The sequence below is a fragment of the Simochromis diagramma genome, unplaced genomic scaffold, assembly GCF_900408965.1.
Source record: "Simochromis diagramma unplaced genomic scaffold, fSimDia1.1 OVJJ01000802.1, whole genome shotgun sequence".
Classification (NCBI taxonomy): Eukaryota; Metazoa; Chordata; class Actinopteri; order Cichliformes; family Cichlidae; genus Simochromis; species Simochromis diagramma.
Window position 1 is genome coordinate 16,518,408 of NW_024387492.1, and position 27,598 is coordinate 16,546,005.

Sequence of the window (27,598 nt, forward strand, 5' to 3'; positions counted from 1 at the left end):
TGTTTGTGGTGATATCTTTAATACTCTGCCCTGCAAATTTCCCACCCATGAGTTTAGCATCACTGCTAATGATTTATGGCTCTACATATGGGAAGAGTTTAGACATGTCTGTTTTAGGGCTTCCCAACTACAAAATAGAAAGACAAGAAATGGTTTGAATTATGGTGAAGAATTTCTAAATGATTTAAAAATGACAGAAATTCACACTTTTGCTTCAGCTTTATAGGAAGGAAACGCTTTATGCATATAACTTCTCAAGAGACTGAAGGAATAAGGGATTTTTGGTGGCTTTCTGAAGGACGTTTTTGTTGGAGGTCAGGTTTCTTTAACATCCCACAAGGGATGTGATGTTCCAGCACAGGGAAAAAGAGGGCAAGGCTGTGAAAATATAATTCAGCAGGAGATCAGGGCAGCCACAGTCTTCTGCAGGGAGCTTTTCATCTGGTTTCGTCCACAGCTGCACAAGCCTTTCTCAAATATCAGTGCAGATTGTTGATCGTAGTCACATCTAACAGTCTGATTTACAGTGCTTTGTGGTTGCATAAAATCGGTGATATTTAACATTCCAAAAGTATTTTTTGTTGTTGACTCATTTGTGCACAGCTTTGCACTAATTGCACTATAGACTTTAAATTTATAAATTATCTGTGTTTTAGATAATACATACTCATGTTAAAATACCAGGCTATATACAGACAATTGAATCAGGCTTAAAAATCTAATGGGGAAGGGTTGTGACATGTCTTTTGATGCAGGGATGAAACCAGTCTCCCTTCTTTACATAATCTTTGGAAGTTCAACAGGATACTGACACGGTAGAAACTCTACAATAAGCATTTATTGAAGTTCAATGCAAGCCAGTCGCATTTCATTACATCATCCAGATTTACAGACATTTTATGATATTCTTTTTGTTAAACTTTCGCTTTGACATATCAGTGATTATTTGTGTTTCTTAAGACCCAAACACCATTAAAAAAACATACTATCTATCATCAAAGTGTAAAGAAAAATTATCCCTAATTTTGGTGTTTTTATTTTTAATACTTGATAAATTTATATAAACTTCTTTAATTCTGTGACCTGTCAGGCATCATACGTCTTAAAATATTAGTAGCGCATAAAGTGAAATGAGCTTATTTGCTTTCTTTCTAGATGTGAGAAAAATAAAGCTCTCTCAGTGTCAACATATACGAGGTGATGCACTTATGCTTCTTTTGCACTAGTAACAACTCAGTTCGGCTCAACTCTACTTGACTCGGTTTTTTGGGGTTTTCCATTAGGTGGTGGTACCTGGTACTAGGTGCTTTTAGTACCTGCTCGGCCAATGTTCCAAGTGAGCTAAGTCGATCTGAAAATGTGACATCAACAGACTGCATGCCACTGATTGGCCAATGGTGTGATTTGATAAGTCATGAGAGTGACTCCATCACAGAAAGGACAAAAAGCCGTAGACAGAGAAGCAGGTATACCATCACCTAAGCATCCTCCATTGGTGTGTTGGGCTTGCTGCACATACAAATCAAGTCACTGGACTTTCGGCCGCATCGCTATCACGACCCCATGTACATTGAGGTGGTGTTCAAAATGACTGACACTAGAATAGTGAATAGAGTTGAGTCAAGCTGAGTGGATACTAGTGGAAAATAGCATTAATTTAATCTCCAAAGATCAAAAAGCACATCTGAATCTGTTTTTTTCCATATTGTATCTTGGAAAGACTTGAGCTAGCTTTCCTCTATGTCCCCAGTCTTTATGCTAAACTAGATTTATCACCACTTTAAGCTCTATGCTGTAAGATATAGGAGTGATATCAAGCTTCCTATCTTACACTAAGAATTATCACAATTATGATCTCTAATGTCAGCAGCAGTTGTTTTAGCTTTCATTTTTACTATTTTCAACTAACAACTTTACCACAAAAAAAAATCACTGCATGTAAGAGACATTCACATGAAAAATAAACCCACAACAAAACAATTCATCACCTTTGAACCCACTAAAGGAAAAAAGGTTCTCAGAGTACCCGCTCTGAACCTCCAATGAAAACTGATTTTGGTTTTAATTGTGACACTTTAATAACAGTGCCCCCCATTGGCAAGGTTATGTCAGCAATGTGTACATAATCTCAGAACGAGTGGATATTTTTCCATAGAGTCGTGAATGACAATGTAAACCTTTGGCTAGTCTGGATGGAAAACGCCACTACTTAAGTCCAAATCTGTGGTTAACAACCCTTCCATTTATTATGCCCCAAGAGGTTTTAGCGGCTTGACAACAACCTCAAACACATTCTTTGCTTCTGCTACATTAAACAGGCAAGACTTCATGTTTAGTAATGGATGTTTTTTTTTTCTTTTTTTATATTCCTACTGATTTTGAGATTTAGTTTTTTATTTTGTTCCGTAAATTAATTTGTTGTTGTTGTATAATTTCCACTGTAAGAGAACCCATCAGTTATGTGAAGACCATTTCCAAAAAGTCTTTCCAAACACTGTCAGCTTATAGGCTTGGTCATTTTGACTTCTCACCAACAGTTCAGTTTGTAATAGCAGTTCTGTCGTAGTTTTAGGCCTTCCTTTTTAGTTCAGCACAGGATCAGGAAAACCCTTTTTAACTCCCCCATGTTAAATTTGATTTGATGCACTTGTTCATTAAGTTCTTCATTGTCCTCCTCAGTTTCATAGAAATTGATAATTGGGCATTGGACCATGACCCCTTCAACTTCTTCGTACGAGACAAATTACATTGGACTCCATGTTTCTCTCTATTGTCTCTTGGAACCAGCAGCAGGCGCCACAGTCCCTTGTGTGGGGTTGTTGATTCGGTCATGGCTGCACGGCAAGCCAGGAGGTCCAGAGACTCCTGGTGGTCCATGCGGCCCTACTGGCCCCTGTTTTCCCTTGGGTCCTATTGGCCCGCTAATGCCAGGTATTCCAGCCTGGCCCTCGATCCCTGGAGACCCTGGAGGTCCTGGGAGACCATCTTTACCAGGGGGACCCATATCACCTTTCTGGCCCCTCTCACCCTTTGGGCCTGGTGGACCCATGGACCCCTTATCTCCTTTGCTACCTTGTGCCCCTCTACTGCCACTAGGGCCTCTTTCACCAGGTACTCCTTTGGGACCAGGTGAACCTTTAGGTCCAGCAGGTCCACGATTTCCTGTAGGGCCTCGGTCACCTTTGCTGCCAGTCAGCCCAATGGGTCCTTTTGGGCCACTTTCACCACGGTTCCCTTTGGGTCCTGGGGGTCCAGGAGCGCCTGTTGACAACAGATGGTGTTGTAAATGTAAAAGGAAAAAACAAATCAAAGCGAAGCATTCTTTTCTATTCTTGTTGTTTATACACAGCAACATCCACCTTTAAGTATAGTGAAGTTCTGCATTAGCTGTGTATGGTGAACATCTACTAGTTTCATCTCCTCCATCACCATAGACAAATTCCTGACGTCCATGTCCAGTCGGACATTCAGCAACAGGTTCTGCTGCCTTAGAGTGTCAGCTAAGTGCAGCAGTAGCAAGACTGTGTTGTTCAAGTTCTGCACAAAAAAAGAGAGGAGGGGGGCGCATAGATAATGAGAAGCAGTTGGAATTTAACAATGGAAGGGCTAAATATTAGAAGTTTATGTGGCAAATCAAAAATCGGCTTAACTAACCTTAAAGCTAACTAACTAGCCCAAGTGATCATGCAAATTACAACAAGCATTTTGCTACTGGGAGTCTTTTGTGTGTACTTTAAGAATTTTCACTTGCTGACTCTAAATCTGAAAGCTGTTAGTATTGGGCAACTAGTACGACCCAGACGGAAACTGCAATATGTTTCAGCATTTCGGAAAAACGCTTGGTCTCCAGAAATAACTCCAAAAACTACAATATAGTTGTTGTGTTTTTTGCAACCTGCAGTTCATCGGTGTGTCTGCCCAGGCGAGTCTGGCATGACGAGCTCTCTGTGTTGATGTACTTATACATGCTTTGGACGTGGCTCACAGTAGCATTGACGCTGGAGGAGATTGAGACAATTTCCATCTCAATAGAGTTCAAGCGACCATCCAAGGCAGAGAACCGCTCACCCGTCCGGTTCTCATAGTACCTAAAGAGGACAGAAGTTTGTGATGGCTGGAATGATATGTCTCTCTGTGTATATAAATAAATATATACACATATAATAGACTTCATGATATGTAAACATCACTTGTTTCAGTATTTAACTTTCACATAAGTCAGACTAATGTAAAAATCAGGAAGTTGATAGTATATTAAGCCTTAACACGAGAAAGTCAGTGTAAGGATATTGAGTGTTTTGAATGTTACCTTGAATGGTAGTGAAGGTCATGCATGTTCTCCTCATGTTCGTCCGTGAATGTTGACACGTTGTCTAGCTGCATCTGTAAGTTCATCACCTGCAGAAAACACCCAAACAATCTGGATCCTATCCTCACACGTCCCCAAATTGCTTGATTTACTGATTTACAAGAGATTGGACTGTCCAGCTGCAAATTGACCATTTGATTCTCCAAAGGACAAGTTAACTTAGAATCAATTTAAATCCCGATAACTGTTCCTCCTAACTGATTTATGGCCACGTAAACAACCATATCTCTTCTATTATGAATGATTTTTTATTTAACACAGTCTGTTTATGAATATCTAAGAACGATCAAGCTTACAAATGCACTAACCTGGTGAGTGAGATCATAGTAGAGCTCAGTGGATATGGCGATCCTTTGGTGATCTGCTACGATGTTGTTCTGTAGGAAGCGCATGGTTTGCATTGTGCTGCTGGTGTTGGACTTGATAGCACTCAGAACCCGGCTGTAGTTCTGCCAGTCACTGGTTAATTTATGGAGGACATACGTATCCTCATCTGCTTTTCTCTGCAGGGCATCTATCCACTGTGTACTAACAGGTAGAGGGATCACAGAAGATGGGAGTTAGCAGCAGTGTTGATAATAAGGGCAAATATCCCTAATAGAGTTATTTCAGACACATATGCACACATGTACATGATGTTCTAATAATTTGTTTATCAAGGGCAACCAACAAGAACTTTGGATATATTGAGAACTGCACCAAGGCCCAATATAACCTAAATCAGGATTATTATGAACCTTGAATCGCGCAAAGCTACTCTAGTAGAGTGCAAGAATAAAAACACTGAGTTATAAATGAGCATCACCCTTAAAGGTGAATACACGTAGAGTTAAGGAAAAACTGAAATAATCCAGCAGGCTGTGGATGCTGTATAGTTTAAGGTTACTGGTGTTGCAAAATGCTTTCCTCCATTCATAAATCTGAACACTGAGCATGCTCCATTAAGTGTATGATCTAGTCACATCTGTCCTTTCTCAGCTTTTCATTCACCTGTGTGCCACTGTTGTATTAACTTGATGCGCTGTAGCTTTGATGTCAAACGAATCCTCCAGCAGTGTTTTTATCTTCTCCTGAGTTTCTTCAACCACGTCCTTCCAGCCCTCCACCCGATCCAGGTATCTTTCCAGTGACTGATTGAGAACTTTGATTGACATAAGGTGGTTTTGGATGTCACGTGTCAGCCGGTTACTTGTATCCTTTAGTGTCGACTGGGTCTTGGAGGCTTGGTCCAGGACCTGGAGAAGAAAGAAATGGTGGTAAATTTTCTTTGGGCTTTAAACTACTGGTCCCCTTTTATTATTTGAGCTTTTTTTGAAGGCCACCATACCTGCTCCTGTGCCAGTATCATTCTCTGAATGTCTTCAAACTCTTTCTTCAGTTTACTGACCTCCTCACTGTACAGAGTTGCATCCAGGCAGCCTGAACAGTTAGATGTGGCCCTCACATCTGGGACGGGAAGTTAAAAAGGACATGAGATGGCACAGGAAAAGAGGCAGGATGCTCTAAATTACTGTATTTGACAGCTGACCACACAACCAAGTTCCTAATGTGTAATCAGGTGAATAGAAGAAGAAAACTAATGTATAAACAATCAGCTGAAGCTTGTAAGGTAAACCTTCCTGAATTCCAATATGTTAAAATGTGCTGATCCATGTGATAATATTCACAGACAGCCAACTCCTGTCATGCTTTAAATTGAAACACAATTAAAGCTGTTTTAGGAATATATAAAATCCCAGAAGTTAGTAGGAATGTAAGCAAAACAGTTCAATTCAACAAATGTGCAAAAACTTTGTTATCTGTGAAAAAACAATTATTCCTTGATATTTTCTCATAGTTCTTATAGGATCAAAGTGAGTATTAAAAAAAGTTACTTTACCCTCTATTCCTTGCTGGACCTTTGTGATCTTTTTGTAGTAAGCTGACTCTTCTTCAGAGAGGCTGTCCACCTTCCTGAACACTGAGTACACAGAATTACACATAAATATTTCAAAGTATTTTAAACAGTTGTACTTATATATATAACCTATATATAAGTAAAGGAACAATAACAGTGAGCGATCCGAGTGCTCTGGGGTAAATGGGGAATGAAATCATTAGATTTAATCATGTAAGGAGGAAATAATTAACAGCAGTAACTTGGTGTTAACAGGAAATAAGAGATATTTAAAGGAGTAAAAACAGGAAGTAATTTAAGCCCTGACAACAAAACACCTAAAGTTTTCATTGGCCAAAACACTAATTATGAATGATGGTTTATCCAGCTGGTCAGCTTTTAATCCCTCAACATATTTCCCAAGTGACTAACAGCAGTTTAGCAACAGTTAGCTTTTTAACATCCTAAGCTTTGACCCAGGGCATTATTAGAGGCCGTTCTGTAGTTTGTTTGCATATATAAATGCTTCCACATGTGCACATACTAGCTGATGTAACAGTGCAGTTGAACATGGCCTGTGGCTTCTCCTATTCGTTGAAGCAACAGAATATATTTTAAATGTATGAATGTGAATGAGTAAATATTTTTTTATGGGTATGCAGGGGTGTGCATCTGGTGGCATATGTTTCAAAATAATGCTTTCAGTGTGACAAAACACATTTCATTCCCCAAACTATTTTTTCCATAAAGGGGTAAAACTGTGTTACTTGAGTCCATATTTTGTGCAGAAAAAAACTGTTGCTAAAAAACAGATGTTCATCAGGGAATTGAATATCAAAGGTTACTGTTTCTCTTCTTGTGCATATTCACGGATGGGATTTGCGGCCAAGTGCATGACTTCTTCCAATGGTATTAAAGTTTTAGTACTTTGGTGCTGCACAGCTGTACTGGACGTTGACACAGTGTCAGTGTGTGTTATTCAAATGTATTTTGCAAAGCTAAGCCATGCTGTCGTGCACTTTTTAAAAAGAACTGGATTTCTCATAGCAAGACTCCTGGCAACCCTTGCAAACAAGCCATACGTCTTCAGTCTTTTTCTAATTGCGTTGTCATTAACTTTAACATGTAACATACCAAATGAGGGATGTAGAGTCTGAGATGTAGATCTTGGGTCTTTTGCAATTTTTCTGGCTATTGCACAGGATACTGCTTCTCTAAACTTTGGGTGAATTTGCTTGGACATTCAGTCCTGGGAAAATTGCAACATTGTGTTAAGATATACAGCAAACTTCCAAAACTGCCCTTAAAGAGGTGGTTAAACTTGCTGATGATCAGGTTTTAAAGGAAAAAGTGATATTTTTTATTCTTTTTGCGATTTGAGAACCTTTTGCAACAGTATCAGCTGTCAAATTAGTCAGCTAATTGTCCTTTATAGTGGAAAAAAACAAATGGTAAAATATGCATTTGATTTTCAGTGTAGCTCTGTATGAATTAGAGACAAGAGAAATACTTGAGGTTTCCTCTTTTTAGAGTTTGGAACAGTTTCTGGGGGAACAGTTTTGCTTCAGTAAAATAGTATTTTTGTAAATATAAAGGGAGAAAACTAAAGAAAAATCAAAGGCATATTTCCATCTGATATTCTGCTAAAACTATTAACTAACTGTGGTTTAAATCCTACACTGAAAATGAATGGTGTCTGATTTGTGTGCTTTTCTTTACACGCAAAATAAAAAAACATTATTAGGTGCAGAAATGGTCTAAAAAGAAGGAAATTAAGCATAAAGGGGTCAAAAATCCCCGACTTAAAAAGTGGTTTCTCCTAACAACCAAATGTTTGCTGAAACCACTTGCTGATGGCAGATGATGAACATGCACACTCCGTCCAGGTTTCCAGCACACGTGCAAATGAAAAATTACACAAAATGCCCACACGCATTTTGTGGCACACCTAATTCAAAACTGGGCTTTATTAGGATGTGTATCTGAATGCAGCCTTCTGTGTGTTGAGGGATTTTGAATCAGTTCTTGCCTGACTCTGTCCTCTGATGTCCCTGAACAATTGTAAACCATAAAGATTTACGGCTTTCAAGCCCAATAAAAAGTGATGCTGATGTAAAAAGCACCTGCTGCTGCTGAGTAACTGTCAGGTAAAACATGGGCAACAGAATCCTGGAACACATTCACTTGATCTATGGGAGTTTGGGGAGTGCACTATTCAGGCAACTAAAATGTATGTAGAGAAATCTGATGTGCTTTTCACTCATTTTAATGCACAGAGCTGAATGCGTCCAACCAATCTCTGCATGAGGAAGACCTCTGTGTTTTCATTTAGAGCAAATCAAAAGTCAAGTTGAGCTCACCAAGTGAAGCCAGCACTGCAACAGTTATGATTAGGAAGGCAACAAATCCATAGAGGATTTTGACAGCCAGTTGAAGAGAATGGCTCTGCTGGCACCGCACGCAGCCACCTCGACTACGACCTGGAGATCAAATCACACGAACAAAGTCAACAAAGTGAGTAAATTAGCAAACGAAAAACAAAATTGATTTTCTGATCTGATCGTTTAGTTGTAGCTACTGTAAAATTAAGCGCTCATAAAAGAAGTATCCAGATTCTTTAGTTAAACAAAACAAAAACAATACTAGCTAAAACATAGAAACCACGTTCCTAAGGCAGAGACTGAAGCATCTCCAAAATGGTAAGGCTTGTCGGAGCCTTTAGTTGGCAGATACTGGAGGTACATGTTGAACTGATATGTATAGTATTTAAAATATCTACAGCTTTTTCTCCAGAGGGTACACTCTTCTTCGATATGTGCCAGGCATGGGCTCCTTCGATTTAAGGTCCTACACCGATTACATATCTCCAAGGAAAAGTTAGCCAAGTTCTATCCAGGAGCTGACCCTCTGTGTAACAGATGTAAAGCAGAAACAGGTTCGCTCCTTCATACCTTTTGGATATGCCCCAATCTTCATACCTATTGGGTGTCTATATTTAACACTCTGTCAGAGATGTATAACGTTAAATATGATCCTTCTGCTCTAACGGCTATCTTTGGGGTGATACCTCAAGACATCACTTTGCCAAAATGCTATTCGAATTCTATTGCCTTTGCTTCACTTATCGCAAGGCGCCTTATACTTTTAAGATGGAAGCAGGAAGCTCCTCCCACACATGAACAGTGACTTGCGGAGCTCATGAGGTTTTTACATTTAGAAAAGATGAGATATACACTGGCAGGTTCAACCACCAAATTTCTTAAGGCATGGCAGCCATTCCTGATGTACATGGAAACATTTAAAATGACCACCTTATCATGACCAGATACCATATCTCTATATCACTATCATAGTTAACTGTACGCTGAATGTCCCTTATACATTTTATTTTTTTATTTGTTTGTTGTTGTTTGTTTGTTTTTTGTTGTTTTGTAGGGGTTTCTGTGGTTTGTTTGTTTTTTCCTTCTCTATTTCTGTTATCTTTTGGGGTATTGTAAATACTGAACAGCAAACTACTGTATGTTCAATGTTTTGTTGTTAACATGCTGCTGTGACTGAAAATAAAATTTATAAAATATCTACAGCTAATACCCTGGTCCAAGATATCATCTCCAAAGTTCTTAGTGGGACAGATCAGATTCGGCTGCAGGGACTGTTGTGATGTTTTGGCTCATCAGCACATGATTTTAACATTTAAATCTTTTCATTTTATTTATTTTCTCCTGCTTGGGGGCAACAGGAATAACACCAAACTGACTTATTCAGTATCATCTTAGAGTTAATATGAGAGACACACAACTATTCCATTTGTGTTTGTATTCATATATGCATGGAAAATGTAACTCCATTATTTTTTGTTCTTTTTTTCATTTTCAATCAACTCCTGAGAAACAAATGTGCTCTTCAGCCTCTATCGTCTAACGATGTTCACCTAATCTCTGAATGTGCTACTTTAGAGGGTTTTTTGTCAATATTCTGCCATTTATTGACTCGACTGATGCAACTGATCTATTTAGTCAGTATATAGTGAATAATAATGTCCCAAAGCTAAAACTGATATAAAACTTGAAAATTGTTCACATCTGGTATTTTATTCTCTACGAATAACATTTTTGCTAAAATGCTTCAGTTAATTGTAACTTAATTGGTACGATTTCAATTACAAATAATGGATTGATTGGACTGACGTTAGGCATACTTTAAAACTGTATTACTGGACTGGAGCTTTTTAACATAACAAACTCACCAAACCTACAATTTGTACACAATATGTCACTGCTGGGGGAAGAAAAAAAAAGCCCATCCTAAGATGACGCTGTTTTTCATTGTTAGATTTGTTCATGTGGCCCTTACCTCTAAATGAAGGCATTTCCTCCTCCTCTCCAGTGAAGTCCTCCTCTGAAGAACAAAGAAAATGCAAACAAAAAAGAAGTTGAAAAGATTCTGTTTTCGAAACAAAAACAAGTTTTATTCATCATTATGTCATTTTCAATTCTTTAAATCTTCATTCCATGTAATAGAAAGGCTTAAAAAGAAGCACATAAGGGTTGAAAGGTGATGGATAAGTTTTCATATCTGAATAGTCAACGTTGATCCATTAAACAGGCTAGCTTCCACACACTTGTTATTAAACAGAGCTGTAATCATAGGTTTCATGGATGTAATTACATCAGCCGAGAAGTTTACTCGAGGCCACTATTTGCAGTCAGTGTGAATGTGGTTTATATCAACAGAGCCACATAACCTCCAGTATAGGCAGAAAGACCATTTTTAGTCCAAAGATATCCAGCATGATTTGTGGAGAAACCCAGCAGGTAAAACAGTATTCCAAGGGACCCTTAAATTAACTGACTGGGTTCTGACAGCTTGTATACATGCTGTCCAATAAAAATGAGGTTTCTCCGAGGCTTCTTACCAGGAGCTTTAAAAAAATCCTACTTTTAGTTATGATCTGGATGTCAATATCACTGCTTTTACAAGTCAGAAAGAAGTAACATGAATACAGCACATGGCTTATTTGCTTTTCTCTGAGACCAGTTAGCTTGATTTCTCAGGAGAAAATTAAACCTGCATCTGTTCAATGTTAAATTTGTGTCTACAGAATGTGAATACAAGTGAGGGCAAATTGACAGTCGAGCACAATGAACTGGTTCACATCCATAGCTCTTCACCAAGGACAACAAAAGAGCTTGATCATTACCTTTGAAAAGCTGGTTCTCATATCCACCATAGTTGTCTGTCAAAGAGACACAAAAAGCAGACGTTTAAAAAATGAAGCTGAGTGAAATTCAGCTCCTCTGGAGCCACAAAGAGGTTTTATTACTCCTCTCATAAATCACACAAACCAGCTGCCTCCCTGTTTCCCTTGAAGTGTGCATTGTACCGAGCGCGCACAGCATGAAGCTGCTGTCCCAGAAAATGCATGTTTTTGTTCTTTTTAGATGTTTTCTCTGAATTGTTGCTCACTCAGGACAAACCAGTCCCACGGTGGTGCAAAGCATGAGAAAATTTGTTGGTTCTGTGCGCCTGACTCTGGTGGGAGTGTTGTGTTTGTTGTGAGTCTGAGAAAGTTGTTATCACACACAGTCATGGAAAGGGCTGGAGTAAGCATGACTTGATATGACCGCAGAGTGCCTAACAAACCAAATGAAGCTAGATTACTTAAAAATCCCCAGATGCATTTGACTTCATGTTTTCATAGCTGTAAGTAAGTGCTGGGGCTTTATTGCACATTATTAAATGTGCAGCATACAACTGCACCTGGGACACTGTGGGTGTGGAGCTGGAAGTTTAGCAATCACTCATGCTGACCACAGGGGAAACTGTTTCTGAAGAAGAGGAGCTGGAAATCACAACAACAGTCATCTCAAGGTGATTTATATTGTAAGGTAGACCCTACAATAATACATACGGAGAAACACCCAAGAATCATATTATCCCCTATGAGCAAGCACTTTAGCGACAGTGGGAAGCTAACAGGAAGAAACCTCCGGCAGAACCAGGCTCAGGGAGGAGCAGCCATCTGCAGCGAGTCTCCTGGTCGAATGATAGCTGTGTTTGTCGTACCTCCATCCTAATTGCCTTCGTGTGGAATCCATAAAGTGAAAAACATCTCTGTGGATTGTTTTTGGAATGTGACATTAAATGATTACTTTGACTGTTTTGTTGGTGACTTATTAGTCCCTGAATGTTTCCTTCAGCAGCAACTTAGCATGCCTAGTATTTCTTTTGTGACATTTTGACGAAGATATGGACATTTATTTAGACTATGTAATGAATGTTTAGAGCTATAAAAAAAACAGTGTTTTTAAGGAACTACTCCTTTGCGCAATACAGCTGTGGGAAAAAAGAGTCAGAGGTTGCAGCATTTAGTGAAAGGTTTGCCACATGCTAATGAGCAGGTGTAAGAGTTGTTTGGTCTGAGATTTCCACTGTGCAACATAACTTTGGTCTCTTTTGTGCATTGTTATATAAGTGAAAACTGCCTTAAATGTTTCTGTGTTGCAAAAACATGTTGGGGAATTTCTGCTGTGGATCAATCTCTGCAGTTAGCCACAAGATCATCTCAACATCAGGCGAGGTCTGGCCTCCGCTAGTGAGAAAAAATAGGACAAAAAACAGCAGGAGAATTAAACTAATGGTGGACTGTAAGACATTAATTTTTTTTAACTAGAGAGACGGTTTTAGTACAACTTTTGTTGAAAAAAAAAAGAAAAGAAATGTCTGTGTAATGCAGACACACACAGTCGCCCTCAGATGACTGGGTTCTGGTTCCACATGGCACAAATGGGAAAACAAACAGGGATTCAAGGCTTGGATGAAATTAGGGAAAATATATGTTAGGTTAGGTCAAATGAAATTAAACCATGGGATCTATTTGGAGAACAATGTTAGTGAAGTTTTGATAGAAGAAAGTATACACTTGCAAAAGCAGCAATGAGGTAAATGTTTATGTGAGTCAGTGCTGAAATGGCTGAGGTCAGGTCTGGGTGGACAAGTCACAAAACACTGAGGCTGACATAAGGATGGGTGGAGGCAGAGGAAAGGGGAGGGAGTAGAAAGGGGAAAGAGTGAGAGAAAGAACTTCAGGTTAATATGGACTGAGGCCATGCTTACAGTGGCAAGAAAGACTTTTTATAATAATCTGCACCTGGTGGCCAGCTACTCTGATCAGCAGAAAATCTTTGTCATTAGCTTTCACAAATGTGTAGCTGTTACTGAAGTGTTCGATGTGATCTGCAGCCTGTGCTTGTTTAACTAAATACCTGCAACACTTGGCACTTACTGGTATTTTTTTCTCTAACGCTCTTTATAAGTTAAAACCAAACCTGTATGGAGGGCCACAAGTGCCAAAGTGAATTAACTATATTTATAAATAAATAATTGATTGAACATGTCATCAGTTAAATTAAATTCAATTTGTTTCATTCAAATCATTTAATTATTTATTGGTAATTTTAATTAATTAATGATGCATTTATTGATGTCCCTATTTCAATTAATTATTTCCCATTTTAATTAATTAATTATTTCATGATTTCTGTGCTGTATGGAGGGCCACAAGTGCCAGAATGGGTTAAATAAAAACATCATTAAATAAAACATTACATAGTAACATGGTGGTTAGCACTGTTGCCTAACAGCTTGTCCCCTCCATATTTTTCAGCCATGACTCATTTGTTGAATTTGTAATTTCCACTATACCTACTGCTAGTTAAACTGGGACTCTGAAGTCTCTTCTGCTGACCTAAGTTGGCCAAAACACTAAATTTAACCCTGCAAACAGCAAGCAATTTTCAGAAGTTTGTGTTCAGAACTTTACAACATAAGGTAAAAACAGAGTTTGTGCAATTCTATCTCCCATTTTCCTGACAAACCATAAAGAAATTACGGATTGCTCAAAAATCTTGCAACTGGCTTCATGTTGTAACAGTGAAATTAAAAGTAGTAATAAATTTAAATGGGGGTTTTAGTGAAGAGCCCTCATGTCTGTCTAAAAGAGGTATAAATCCTGTTCAGAGACCTTCCCACCCTGACTAAAGCACATACTTGGTGGAAAACTGAATTCCTGGAATTCTTTTGGACTTTTGTGGTATAAATATGTTTGAATGCCAGCACACTGTCTGTTACTGGAAGTTGAAATTCAAATTCTAAACTGTATTCAACAAGAAATATCGAACAACTCTACATGTATGACTCTCCTTTGCTTCCTTTGACTTGCGCTTTTTTTTAGTCGTGTTTTCGCTTCTCTCAGTGGAAAAAAAACCCTCTTATGTCTGTCTCATTAGTGGGGAAGCTGTCGTGTCCAACACACACACAGACCAGAACTGAGCTGATCTGACAGCAGCACAACACAACCCTGCCATATTAAAAGCATGTTTTGGTTCAGTGGAAAGGCAGTCTTATTAATTTGCGGTGCTTCACAAACCTACCACCTATGGTCTGAAAGCATTTCCCTCCAAATTAAACAAACACAGAGCATCTGCATAAACAGCTCACATAAAACCCAACCCTTTGTTTTCCTGTCACTGATAAGGTCAGATTATTCAAAAGCACCCTTGCAACATTGATTCAGCTGGTTCAAATTTCATCATTAAGGGAGAATAACACTTTCAGGGTTTAGGATAACTGCTGCGAGGTGTAATAAGATAAAAGTGAAGAAAATAAAAACAGATTTCTATCTAATAAACCAACCAAAACAATAAAACCTTCTGAAGGGTATTATGTAGGTAATCCATGCTGCTAAACAGCTGTGGTAATGGACACCTATACATAGGTACCCCATCCTCCAGTTCGTTCCAGTACATCCCAGGCATACTCAGCAGCAGTCAGGGGTTAGATCTCTGGCTAGACCTTTCTCCCTGAGGATGTGGTCACATGCAGATTACTTTTACACCCATAAAAATCTCATTGCTTTCAGATCCCAGTGCATTTATACTTCACATAACTGGGCATTTTCCCCCTGGCAGGTAAGTTATCTTGAAAGCAGCTGGCCCTGATTATATGGTAACTGTGCTTGTGACCTATGTAACAGAGTTACAGACCTTACATGGATATAGAGTAGTCAGAGTTTTCAGCATTGTTAATGTACATGCAGTTAGGTGTATATATTTTTGGACATGTGAAAGCACAATTTGCGTATAAAACATATTCAGGTCACAGTTATTTGATGAATGTGGCTATTTGCATAAAAAGTTTGAGGTCCACAGAGGACCAAGGTCGTGGATGATCATAGGATGCTTTCCATGGTCAAGCAAGGTGGTTGAGCCTTATCCAGGAGGAAGGCATGTCAATTTTCTATTTTAAAAAAAAGTGTGTAATACAATACTTCACTATAGAAAATAGTTCAGAACATTCACTCATTAGACAGATTAAACTAAGATAAGGATCAGGAAGATTCAGCTGGCTGCAGCAAAGTTGGCTGGATGGTGCTTCACAGCACAGATTGGTAATGACCCAACAAATACAGCAAAAGCAAGCCAGGAATTTTTGAAAGATAGGAGGTGAAATATTCAGCGACGCTGGAGTTAATCAACTGATCTCAAATCGATCAAGAATGGATTTCACTTAAAAGAGAAAGCTGAAGGTAGAAAGACAAACAAAGAAATGGAAAATGAGGAGTTAGAGTTAGGAGAGAAGCACTAGAGGCCTGGAAAAACATCATAGTAGAAATCCCATTCTTTGGTGGTCCCCTGATTCCAAACTTCAAAGACCTCATTCACAAAGGATTTAAAATAAGTCTTTTGAGCCATGGCTGTGAAGGCATGGTGATTAATACAATATTTGTTTACAATCTTTCAAATTAAAGCAAAGCCCATACTCATTATATGACGTTAGTATGTTTTGTTAAACAGCTAAAAAAAAGTGTTTAAAAATGTGTGAACCTTATTATATACAACAGATTTACACAGTCTAGGTAAACAAACATCACTGAACTCTTTGCTTTTTTAGAGGAAACATGTGAAGGACAGAATATGCAACATAAAGATGCATCATAATCAGAAAACAATCATAAACCAAAGACTAGAAATAGAAATAGATACATTATATACGTCATGTCCAACAAGATTAAAAATAAGAATAAAAGTACAAAACAATCAAAATATATTTATATTTTGGACATTCTTTGTGAGACATTTGAGACATTCGGTATTTCTGTGCACGATGAATAGTTCATGTCCTCAGTGTGAACACTAATAGGAATAAAGATTATAAAACACAGCCAGAAATGCCAAAAACCATCTGCTGCTACAACAGCCTCCATTCTTCTTGCAAAGTTTTTCTTGGTCCCGCTCACACAAAGTGGTCTCGCAGTCTACATTCCCATTTATCCCACAGGTGTTGGATGGAGCAGAGATCAGCTACACTTCCACACCAAACTCTGAAAGCCACCTCTTGGTGGACTGGTTTGGGGGCATTGCTTTATGCTGTAGCTTTACCATGAAAGCCACAGACAAAAACTACTGAGTCATGCAGACAAGCATCCACAGGTAAATCCTGTTGCTGTCAAAGCCCTCGTGTGTAGATGATGTACAAATATCAACACTAGCAGTTTTGAACAGCCTTTCCTGTGTCCCTGATATACTTCTAAGGGAAAAGTGCGCAGAAGAAAGGTTAAAATATATATAGAAACTTTGTGAAGTCTAACAGTCAGATCTCAGGATGTCGTTCTGATCTTTTACTCTCTGACTTTTAGTGTTCGTGAAAGCAGCACCACTTCAGTTTGTGGTTCCTTTGCTGAGGTTTTATCTCAGGGGGCTCTGGACTTTCCAAACCCCATACCCACCCTTTTTCTCCCTTTGGACTTTACTTTCGCTACAGGCAGTGTGCAAAATGTTATCCTCTGTAAATAACAGGCTCTGTATGCCCTCTGACCTCCCCACATCACTCACTGCATGATCCAATTTTCTGTTCAAATAGAGATGCCTACTCCACATCATAATAGTTTTTCATGTTCCCATCCTTCATTGGTTCATTCTGCTGTTTTGACCAGTAAAATCTCCTCTTCCTGCAAATCCAAGCCTTAAGTGGAACCAGAGTTAGGAGATGGGGCCTCCTCCAGATCAGAGTGGAGGTCTTGACCACAACTCATAAAGTAAAATGAGTCCCTTTCTAAAGCTTTGTTGACATCTCAGCCATTTAGGTGCCCTGTGACTGGAATGCGTGGTTTCTGCAAAAGAATATAAATGGTCGGTATGTGTCGCTGCAAACTGTGAACCAGAATGTATAGAAAGGCCATTTCAATAGAGCACTCTTTTATTGTGGTTAGGCAGTAAAACACAAGATCTTTGCAGTTAACATCCAGTAAATGTTTGATGTTTTTTCTAGATTAAACTGATTTGGAAAACCAGGCTGAGAAAGTAAAAAAAAAGAAGCAAGAAAGGCCTGGTTAGTTTTATACAGTAAGACTGCAAGGCCAAAGGAAATGTACAATCTTCAACAACTAAGCCTTTCTGTATTTACTCACCCTCAGATTTTATAATCATTTCTTCATCTTTTCACTCCTAAGGTTTTCTAGCCAAAGTGTACAGTTGACAGCTTGGACATCATTTTTCATTTTTTATTCTTTTTGTTCTGGAGTCTAATTAACACCAGTGTTTGCTCAACTGTACCAAATCAAAATAGGCCGCACCACAGAAACTAGTACTTCAAAAACTTGAATGCCTTTGTTTGGCTCGACTAAAAACAACAGCAGCATAAGAAACAAAACAGTAATGGATCAAAATCCTATTAAATAATAACATCTCTGTAAGGATTTCAACTAAAACTCATAAAAATTACCTCAGAGTGCAAACACTTACCTGCAAAGCTAACAGAATAACTATTAGCTAAATTAGCTACATTACTTGCCTTGGATAACTAAGAATCCATTCAAATTAACCTGCTTGAAACCTGGGTGTTTTTTTCATCGTCATCTTAGTTTCAACTAGTGTGTTTATCCAGTCTTGTTTGCACAGATTAGAAACATGGCTGAGGTCAGACTAGTTGGTCCATGTAATATGACAGCTTATTCACACCCTCATCTCCTCCAGATTCGACCACTGTGATCACTGAGTTGAGATCAGATATGTCTGTGCATCTGTGCAAACATTTAAAAACAGACTCAAAACACTCTTGTTCATAAAGGTCTACACTTACTAGTCGTGTTTTTGCTTTATTATATTTTGCTGTTTTTACTGACATTGTCAATTAAGCTGCTGTTAACGCACACAGGATTTTATGTTTTTATCTTCATCTACCATTGCCATTGAAACTCACTGTATACATGCCTAAATGATCCAGCAGTTTCCCATTTATAGTGTATATGACACTGGCCTCCCATTCCCTACAGAATGCAATTTAAGATTTTCTGATTACTTTTAAATCTGTTAATGGTATGGCTCCATTTTATCCATCTCAAAATGTCTAACACCATGTACTGCCACATACCCAAAAGATGGTAAATAGACCAGTTATTATACAGCACTTTTCCACAACTTGCCTCATTCACCAATTCACACCCACTCGCGCAGACTGGGATCGAACCCCTGACCTTCCAGTTAGCAGGTGGAGCTACCACCTGAGCTGCACTGAGCTACTGTTACTGTAGTTACTGTTACAGGTTCAACCGCCCAGGCTTAAAACAAAGGAGGACCATGTTTTCACAGTTTTAAGCCCAATGCTGTGGAACAAACTTTTTCAGCTAATATTAAACAACCTAAACAAAATCTATATCTATCTATTTGTATTTGGTTTTTTAAAATGATGTCATCTTAAATTTGTTCTTTTGTGTTCTTATTTTAGCTCATTTCATGGATTTTGGAATGTTTTGATGTTATTTTTTGTCAATTCTAGGAAGCAGCATGTAACTCTGATTGTGAGAGATACTGAGAGATGTAGAAATAAAGGTAATTAATGCTATTATTATTACACTAAAATGGTAAACAAGAGTTTTTGGTTTTGTTTTGGGTGTGGCATGGAAAGAGAGCAACATTTCAGTCAGTAGCAGGAGGCTTTGCTGTCTGTCTGACAAATTCAGTATCAAATTCTATTTGGGCACTGCCGTTACCTTAGTTTTGGCATTGTTTGTGTTTGTGTGAGTTAAACTGTCAACTACAACTAGAAGAATCTAGTATTTTGTGCAGTCAGGGGCTCAACAAGTTGCTATGACCCTGTCAAAGGTTTTTCATAAACAACTTAGTATGTAGTCCACATGGTTCATCGAAGTCCGGTAATGTAAGTATCCGAACTGTGATGCAGTGAAAGAATTAAGCTCTGTTTGCACATAAAAGTGGTGAGAAGAGGGAAGAAAAATAAACAAACAGCCACTGTTATAGCTGGAACTTATAATGTTGCTAAGGTCTTAATTAAAGATCAAGTTGCAGATTCAACATCACATTCAACATTTTGTGCTGCCAGCTCTAGTGTGGAAACATGAAAATGCCCAGGAGAAACATTTAGATTATGAATCCAAGCTAGTAAAAACAAATGAGGAAACGCACTCTGAATACAGTGACAAGAAGCCAAAACAGCTTCCAGATACTCAGTGTCCTTGTTCTCCTTTCACTTCAAATTCATGATGCGTTGACCGTAAATTTATATAAAGCTTCCACAGCAAAAATTGCACTCAGGCCTCCACTTTGCTCACTCTTTCCTTTTCCTTTGCCAGCCATACACCTGTCTGCCTGCTTTTCCTTTCCCTGCACCTCCTTGTTTTTGGACTCTCCCCCTCCTCTCCATTCTGGGAGGAATGTATGAGGCAGCATGTTTTGTTCTGGCTGGGCTGGACTGAAACCACTAACAGACCTCCTGCATTGTGTGGCTGAGAAGAGTACTGTTCTTGGAGTTAATTTGCTGTGTCCCCTTGTGGTTCATGTGCAGCTTCTCCCCCATTTAAGCTCGATGTACCAGTTAGAGGTAGAGATTGATATTTCCACTAAATATACTCTTCTTATATGGTAAACATAAAACTTGAAAGTTAAAAGAGATCATTCAAAGTAAAACAAAATAATTATCAGTTATGATAATGAATATGTGAGGACATCTCCACGTATTTTCAAGCTGTTAGTTCTGTTTGGCTTCTCCCTCTCACTCCTGCTCAGTCATTCCCTCTGTATCCACTCCCCCACGTGACTGCTGTGCATACTGTATCTCTGGAAACTATCTAAGTACTTCTGCTTTCTTCACAGCTGTTGGCAGTTTTCCTTGCATAGACTGTTGTAAAAATACTCAAATTCAACTCGTATATTTTCACCCGCCCTATCTTAAGCGGAATATTAATTCAATCTGCGGTAGATTGGCATGGCTAGAGAGTATCTAAAGTTTTATGAGACCAGGCTGTGGTGCACGCATGTACGCATTACAGAGATTTAAAGATGACTCATCAAAGTGTCACATCCAACAACAACACACGTGCACTTTCTCAGGATCTGCACTGCCAGGTTTCAGAGATGATGAGAAACATATGTGATTGCTAGTGCCCTGCGCAGGTGCCTGTCTGCATCTCACCATGAGACATAATGTTTCTCACTACATTTCTAAGTGTTTTCCACACTGGGAAATTCACCTACGTTTTCATCAAATGGATCTTTCGCATGTTCAAAAGTTGGTGAAAAAGGGCAAAGTTGCATTTCTAGATGCTAAGATGTAATGTTGTAGGTGAAGTCTCTTTACCTTTCATGATTTCTGGCTCCAGATATCGTCTGCAGTATTGCCAACTTGTTGCGGTCTATTTTTTTTTTCTTCTCAAAATCAAGTGCAAAGGAAAAGCAGAAGTAGTCAGCAGTGTACCAATGGGTCATTCATGCGCATCGTTCCAGTGGTGACCAAATTTCCAGAGAAAGTGAGAAAAAAAAAGCACCTCCAAATTTGAAAAAAAGAAGCAAATCATGCACAAAAGATGTTCATTCACATCCAGTGTAGTGAAGAATAAAACAATCTTTGTTAAAATTTAGAAAAAAATAACTATGCAATATCTGGATTATTGGAAATATTCTGAAAAAATTGTCGATGCTGAAGGTAGGTGATCAAAGCTCATCTAACTTTTGCACATTTGCCTGCAGCTCTCTGGCATCATCCCTTCCCCATCCAGAGCCTGATAAAGCTAAACCTCCTTAGACAGAAACCATGTGTAGCTTTATAGCTTTATAGAGGGAGGGACAACTGGAGCATGGCAGGATGAAGAGAAAGCACAAGATTGGTAAGAGAGATATAAGCAAGAAGGCAGGGAGGCAGAGAGAGAGAGAGAGAGAGAGAGAGAGAGAGAGAGAGAGAGAGAGAGAGAGAGCGATGGGAGGGAAACAAAGAAAGTAAAAAACGAGGGCGGGACTGGGAAAAGGACAGAATGCAAAGGCAAAAGGAGGGGGGGAGAGAGGCAGGGAGGGTCCATGTGTTTTGTTGAATGTCAGTTTTGTGGCCGAGGCTAATTGCTAACAAATGTCTGAACACTGTGGAGTGAGCACCTTGAATATCTGTGGCCTTGGCCTGTGAGACAGGAAAATAGTTTCTTTGAAAACACACCAGTGCACACACTACAACACACATGTCAAAGCCATAATCCAGACCTGGCACCAGTTTGCAGGCCTCTCAGTTTGCTCCCCTTAACCTTGACTACCAGCGAGTTAGACTAACAGCAGGTGTAAATTTTGCACCAACACACACACACACACACACACATCCGGCCAGTCAGCTGACGAGGCAGCTCCAGTGGCCGTCTGTCAGACTTACAATTTTCGCTCTGTCTTCCCTCTCCTGCACTCACTGTGCAGTTTAATATAGCTGTTTACTGTTAAATAAATAGATAACTGTATTAGTTTTGAAAGGCAGGAAATGAAAAAGTCTCATCACATAATTAGTCTGAGCTGCAGTTCAGAACAGAAGGTCTATTAACTGTTTATGGTGTACTTGCTGATATTATTACTGATAAAGTATACACTCACGAACCACTTCATTTGGCTTCATTAGAAAGGTGATTTAAGTGGCTCTTGGTTATTGGTGTCAGATGTATTTCAGAGACTGCTGCTTACTGACATTTTCTCTCACAACCATCTCTAGGGTTTGCCGAGAACCATGTGAGAGAAAAAACATCCAGTGAGCAGCATTTCTCTGGGTAAAAATATCTTGTTGTTGATGCCAGAGATCAGAGGGGAACAGCCAAACTGCTTCAAGTTAAAAGGAAAGCAACAGTAACTCAACAGGAAACTGAGACAACAATTACCACAAGCTCTCTAACTGGACTATAGAAGATTGTAAAAACATTGCCTGGTCTGATGAGTCTTGATTTCCGCTGTGATGTTCAGATCGCAGGGTCAGAATTTGCTAAAAATGATATGAAAGCACGGCTCCATCAAGCCTGGGTTTAGGCATTTGCTGGTTGTGCAATGGTGTGGGAGATATGGACTCCCCTTTATGACCACAGTGTAGTCATTTTCTGATCGCAAAGCTCAAACCATCTCAAACTAGTTTCTTGAACATGATAATGAGTTCACTGTACTCTGATGACCTTCACAGTCTCCAGATGTAAACATTTAGACCCACTGGACACCTGGAGCCTAATGAAGCCTGGGGCTAAGAGACAGGCTGCACTCTGGAAAGGTCACCAGTACATCACAAGGCTAATAGAGAGAGACAGAAAGCCATTCACACTCATAGCTCCTGGATATGGCTGACATGAAAATGAATGTTGAATAGGTAAGAAAAATAATACAAAGATGTTTTCATATAAATTGTGGCAACTGGGATAAGCTCCACCAGGATAAGCAGTTAAGAAAATGGACGACTGGACTTTCCAGTACAGAAATCTGTAACAACCCAAAGGACATTCTTTGCAGTCATTACTATGGTAAATACTCTTATCTGGATACTTCAGTGCTGCCAAATTGTCATTGTCTAAAATGAAGCCCTGGGAAATGCTCTTTTTCATCAGTATAAAGGTAAAAGATGCTACAGTTTCTAAAAAGCTTGAATTCCATGAGGTTATTTATTGTATGAACCCACCGGGCTTTGATCACACTGTGCAGTTTTGGGTTTTTTTAATCAGCTTCGTTGACGCACATTCCAGCGCACTCACACATCCATCCACACAGAAACACATTCTTCCCTAAATTGATACCAGAATCATCCAAATGTTTGAAGTTCCATGGTCTGTTAGCCACGGTCATTCAGCACGCCAGTGGGACCAATTAAGCCTGTTGATAATGATGTTTTGTGTTAGACATCAGCGGAGTAAGCTCTCTGCTTGCATGTGTATATACTGAAATACTCAAAGTCATGGCACCAACTGAGGGTTGGCTCCAGAGCTGGATGGTTTCAGTTCAGTAGTTATCCAAGTGAACACAGCCGCAGCCCAGCAGCTGGCACACACACGCAACAGTACACCACACTTTGTCAACACCTGTATGAACTAACGCATATGCACACTGGGTGTAAAGTACATTTGCTATGGGTCACGCAACAGATAATTGGTTTAGCAACACTAGATCAGTTGCTGGTAAATCATCAAAACTGAGGAAAACAAGTTGAACATACTTCCAGGCCCTAAAACTGTTAGCTTTACGTGAGTGCTGCTGGTGTGCGTGAAGTTAAAATGTTGAATTTGTGAAAAACAAATTTGCTGCCTTGTAGCGTTTGGAACTACATCACACAGCTCAAACAAAGGAAGCAGCAGTGAGTGCGGATGGTTTATCTCACATCATCTGTAGTGTACAAGTTAATTAGGAACTGCATTTAAGTCTGATTTTGATCTATAAAATCGGTTTTTGGCCACTTAGTGCCAAAAACTGAGTAGGGGCAGGGTTTGGTTGGTGTCTACTCCTTTGTGAAAGGAAAGAGAAACTGTAAACCACAGTGTGTGAGGCTTAATTTGAAATGTAATATCTTCTCTTTTGAAAATATGCATATGTGGCTAAAACCAATTCCATTTGTTTGAAGTCGTGTTTTTGACATCTTAGCAAATGTATGGCTAATCTTCTTTTACCTCTGTTTTGGTGTTCATCAGCTCATGTGGCAATAATAATTACAGGGCACTTTTTGACCAAAACAAAGATGGTTGCTCAAGCAACACAACACAAACCATAAAATGTTTCCCTGGAAGCTAAATGCTTCACTGGATGTGTTCACCAATCAGTTGGCGAAATAATGAAAGTTCAAGTATTAACCAGTATCAAGCAGGTCATGTGTAACCCAAAAGGCTTAATGTGAGTTGCAGATGACAAATTCATCCGACCTTTCTGACCTGGTTTTCTATTACAAATTACAAATTGTAAATTTAAAACACATTTCCCAGAATGCCTGAGTATGATGTTTCACTGGTATAGTATTTCTCTCGCTTTCACTCTCTCTTACCTCTCATTGTCAGGAATTCTGAAGGATGAGGTCATTGCTTTCTTATTGTTGGGTTACATACAGCAGATGTCCTGCATGCCTTGTCTAATGTCAGCCCACCACTCAGAGGAGCCAAATCTTTGCTTTGGTTCTTTCAAAGGACTTCTTTAAAGAATTTAAGCACAGCAGTGTTTAATTTTGTTGCTATATTTGTCTTACCAACCACTGGGGGCACAATATGGGTAGGAAGGACAGTAAGTGGAGGAACTGGTAAAGGGATGACGTAGTGTTTGGAGATGGTGGTACTAACAAAAAGACAGGAGGCAGAGCTGGAGGAAGATGCTAAGACTTTGGGGGGAATGACCGGGAGCAACAAATTTAGAGCGACAAGGCTTAGGTGGTTTATCCATGTGTAGAGGAAAGATGGAAGAAATACTGGACAAAGAATTTTGAAGATGGCACTGGGAGAGTAAGGTGGAGGCCAATGAGCCCCAATGTTGACCCCTAGAAGGCAGCTAGAAGAAGGTGCTATCCTGAATACATCACTTGCAGCAGAGTTCAGAACACTTCATTCGCTACACCTTGCAAGTACCAAGTTGGACGGAGTTAAAAATACTCAGACCAGCGCATTTGGCACCAAGAACCATGCCACTTTCAAAACTCTTAAATTAACTTTTTACCCAATTCTAATGCTCAGTTTGAACTTCAGTAGGTCATCTCCAGCGTGTGTACATGCTGAGCCGCTGCTATGTGATTGGTTGATTAGATATTGTGTTGAACTTGAGCTTAGATAAAATAGTGCATGTTTTTAAAGACTGTTTATCAAAACTGCTCTTCCTGTCAATATATTCTCATCTCATCAGAATTGTGTGCCTATTTGCATAATAACCAGCTCTGGCTTGTAACTTCACAGATTAAATAGCTTAAATATAAGACTATTTAACATGTTTATATTTAATATAAACAGGTTAAAAATAAATAAATGCCAAATGTGTGTTGTCATCTGAATTTTTCTATTATTTCAAGGTCAAGATGTAAAATGTTTTAAGTTGGAAATGTAACCACGAGTGTGCTAATGATGTTTGGAAAGCATTAAACAATCCAGTCAAGTACCCTCACTGTAAGTCTTCAAACTTTAAGTCCTGGGAGGAGGAGACCTTATAAGAATGGAGTTTGTGCCACCTAGTGTAGCAACTTTACTTTTACACTTTGTCACAAAAAAGCATGGGAATTTAGTATACTGTGTGTTTATTGCTGTTTCTAATCTATGAATTTTAGTTACATACAGTTGTATTTTTCCAACTACAACTCCTGCCTGACCAAAGAGCTTAACACCAGTTTGATCAAACCACTCAACTGCTGTGACTCTAAGAGGACACGGATGCCTCTATGAACAACTTTACTAAAGAGTGTCGAACAGGTTAGTCTGTACTTGCGTTACACTGATCTAAACCACACAATTTAAGCTGCAGAGCTGTTTAAAGACTAACATCTAACTAAGACTGCCGATCACAGCTCTGCAGAGACATGACTGCAGCTGACGGACAACAAAAGAATTTGTGTTTTACCCGCTGTGTTTGTGTGTCTTTGTGCGTGTCCATGAGATTTACTGGAACATCCGTGCCCTGAGATGACACAAGCCCTTGTAAGTTGTTTGTTAGGAGGATTAATTGTGTTTAAAGACACTAGGACTGTAACTACATTTGTATTTGACGTGCATTCGTGAGCAGATTCTTCTGTTTTAACTTTCCTACACTTCTGGGTCATATGTTTCAAATTTCCATAATCTCACACTTCTCACACTCTCACACTTATGGAAAGCAGGTGCAGAATGACTAGTGTCAAAACAATCTCGGTGACCTCTGAGTTTTTTAACTAGAGTTTGTATTACATTGCGCTCCTGGGACATGCAAGTGCAAAACATCAGCTGTAGATCAGTAAATACATGCAGCTCTGTTTTTCAGTTTTGGGAGCTTTTGTTTTTCAGAATTATCTATTTTTAAGATAACACTTAGTCCTTGAATTTATCTGAAAACTCACTGTCATCAGCAAAACAGGAGCCTACTCCAGCCTTGTTGGGTCTTTGTGTTAAGTGAAGCTTTAAAAAATAGAACGATAACCCCCGGTAACATTCTTACATTACACTAGTATTTTCTGTCTTATAGAAATAAACAAAGCTTTTCAAGTCTTTTCAACTCAGCCCAAATTCATTTAGCAAAATCAACCACATTATATATTTACAGAAGATCAGCACAAATGTCATTTTTTTCTGAATTCATTCATTCCTCATTCATTCTTATTAGTAACATCAGGAATCCTGTTTCTTTAAACAGTGTAAATCCTTTTGAACTGCATCTGTTGCAGAGAAAGTACTGCAGAAGAATTGTGTTTATGACTAAACACAAACACTGTATATACAATGATACAGCAAACTAATTTAACCCAAATATTACATTGTGTACTTTTATATTTATACTTATATAATAGTATATCCATTAGGAAGCTTACATCCTCAGTAGTTTATTACAGGCAGTATATTGTTGGTTGTTATGAAACAGTGTTTTTCCAGTGTGGTTTGGTAAAATGCCGATAAAGAAACGTTTTAAATACTGAGTCACTGTCAGGATGAGTCAAATGTTTCTGTGTCTGCTCACCACCTCTGAGAGGTGCCAATAAATGACAAAAAACTTCTGGAAAAGTCTTCTCACTGATGTCAAGCCAGAAGCAATTGAACGCAACCATGACAGGAAACATTTTTTTTATGTCAAAATAAAAGTCTGCTTTCCGTAATTTGTGGAAGAAGCATGGGGGGGGAAGTACATCAAATTTATGAATGAATCTGAATTTAATTTAAATAGCGCGTTAGTGAACACAATAACATATAATCAGTTATAAAATATTAATTGAAGACTATCTTGAGCATGTGTGTTACATCTTACAAAAAAGGTATTCTACACAAAAAAAACTCAACATAATTAATTGGCATGATTTTTATTTTATTTTAGGGCCCTCATTCATTCTGGGATGTACCACGTTAAAGGTGTAGGAGTCTA

General features: G+C 38.9%; 1 protein-coding gene across 1 annotated transcript; it reads right to left on the minus strand.

Annotated features, from left to right (window-relative positions):
* Positions 1 to 818: 818 nt before the first annotated feature.
* On the minus strand, positions 819 to 21,402 carry scara3 (scavenger receptor class A, member 3). Its single transcript, XM_040017851.1, has 12 exons — positions 20,898 to 21,402; positions 11,446 to 11,481; positions 10,599 to 10,643; positions 8,606 to 8,725; positions 6,249 to 6,329; positions 5,697 to 5,815; positions 5,360 to 5,604; positions 4,678 to 4,897; positions 4,310 to 4,398; positions 3,896 to 4,088; positions 3,360 to 3,537; positions 819 to 3,261 (listed from the first exon to the last, which is right to left on the minus strand). Exons 1-12 carry the CDS (start codon positions 20,902 to 20,904, stop codon positions 2,768 to 2,770), a joined length of 1,827 nt encoding a protein of 608 aa, XP_039873785.1. The 5' UTR covers positions 20,905 to 21,402; the 3' UTR covers positions 819 to 2,767.
* Between the last annotated feature and the right edge of the window lie 6,196 nt (positions 21,403 to 27,598).

Excerpts from the sequence above, each read along its gene's own strand:
- scara3 (XM_040017851.1), bottom strand. Across the intron at positions 4,898-5,359 it reads AATACAACAGTGGCACACAG|TACACAGTGGATAGATGCCC; the intron begins GTGAATGAAAAG and ends TCTACCTGTTAG. Across the intron at positions 4,399-4,677 it reads ACTATGATCTCACTCACCAG|GTGATGAACTTACAGATGCA; the intron begins GTTAGTGCATTT and ends TGTTTTCTGCAG.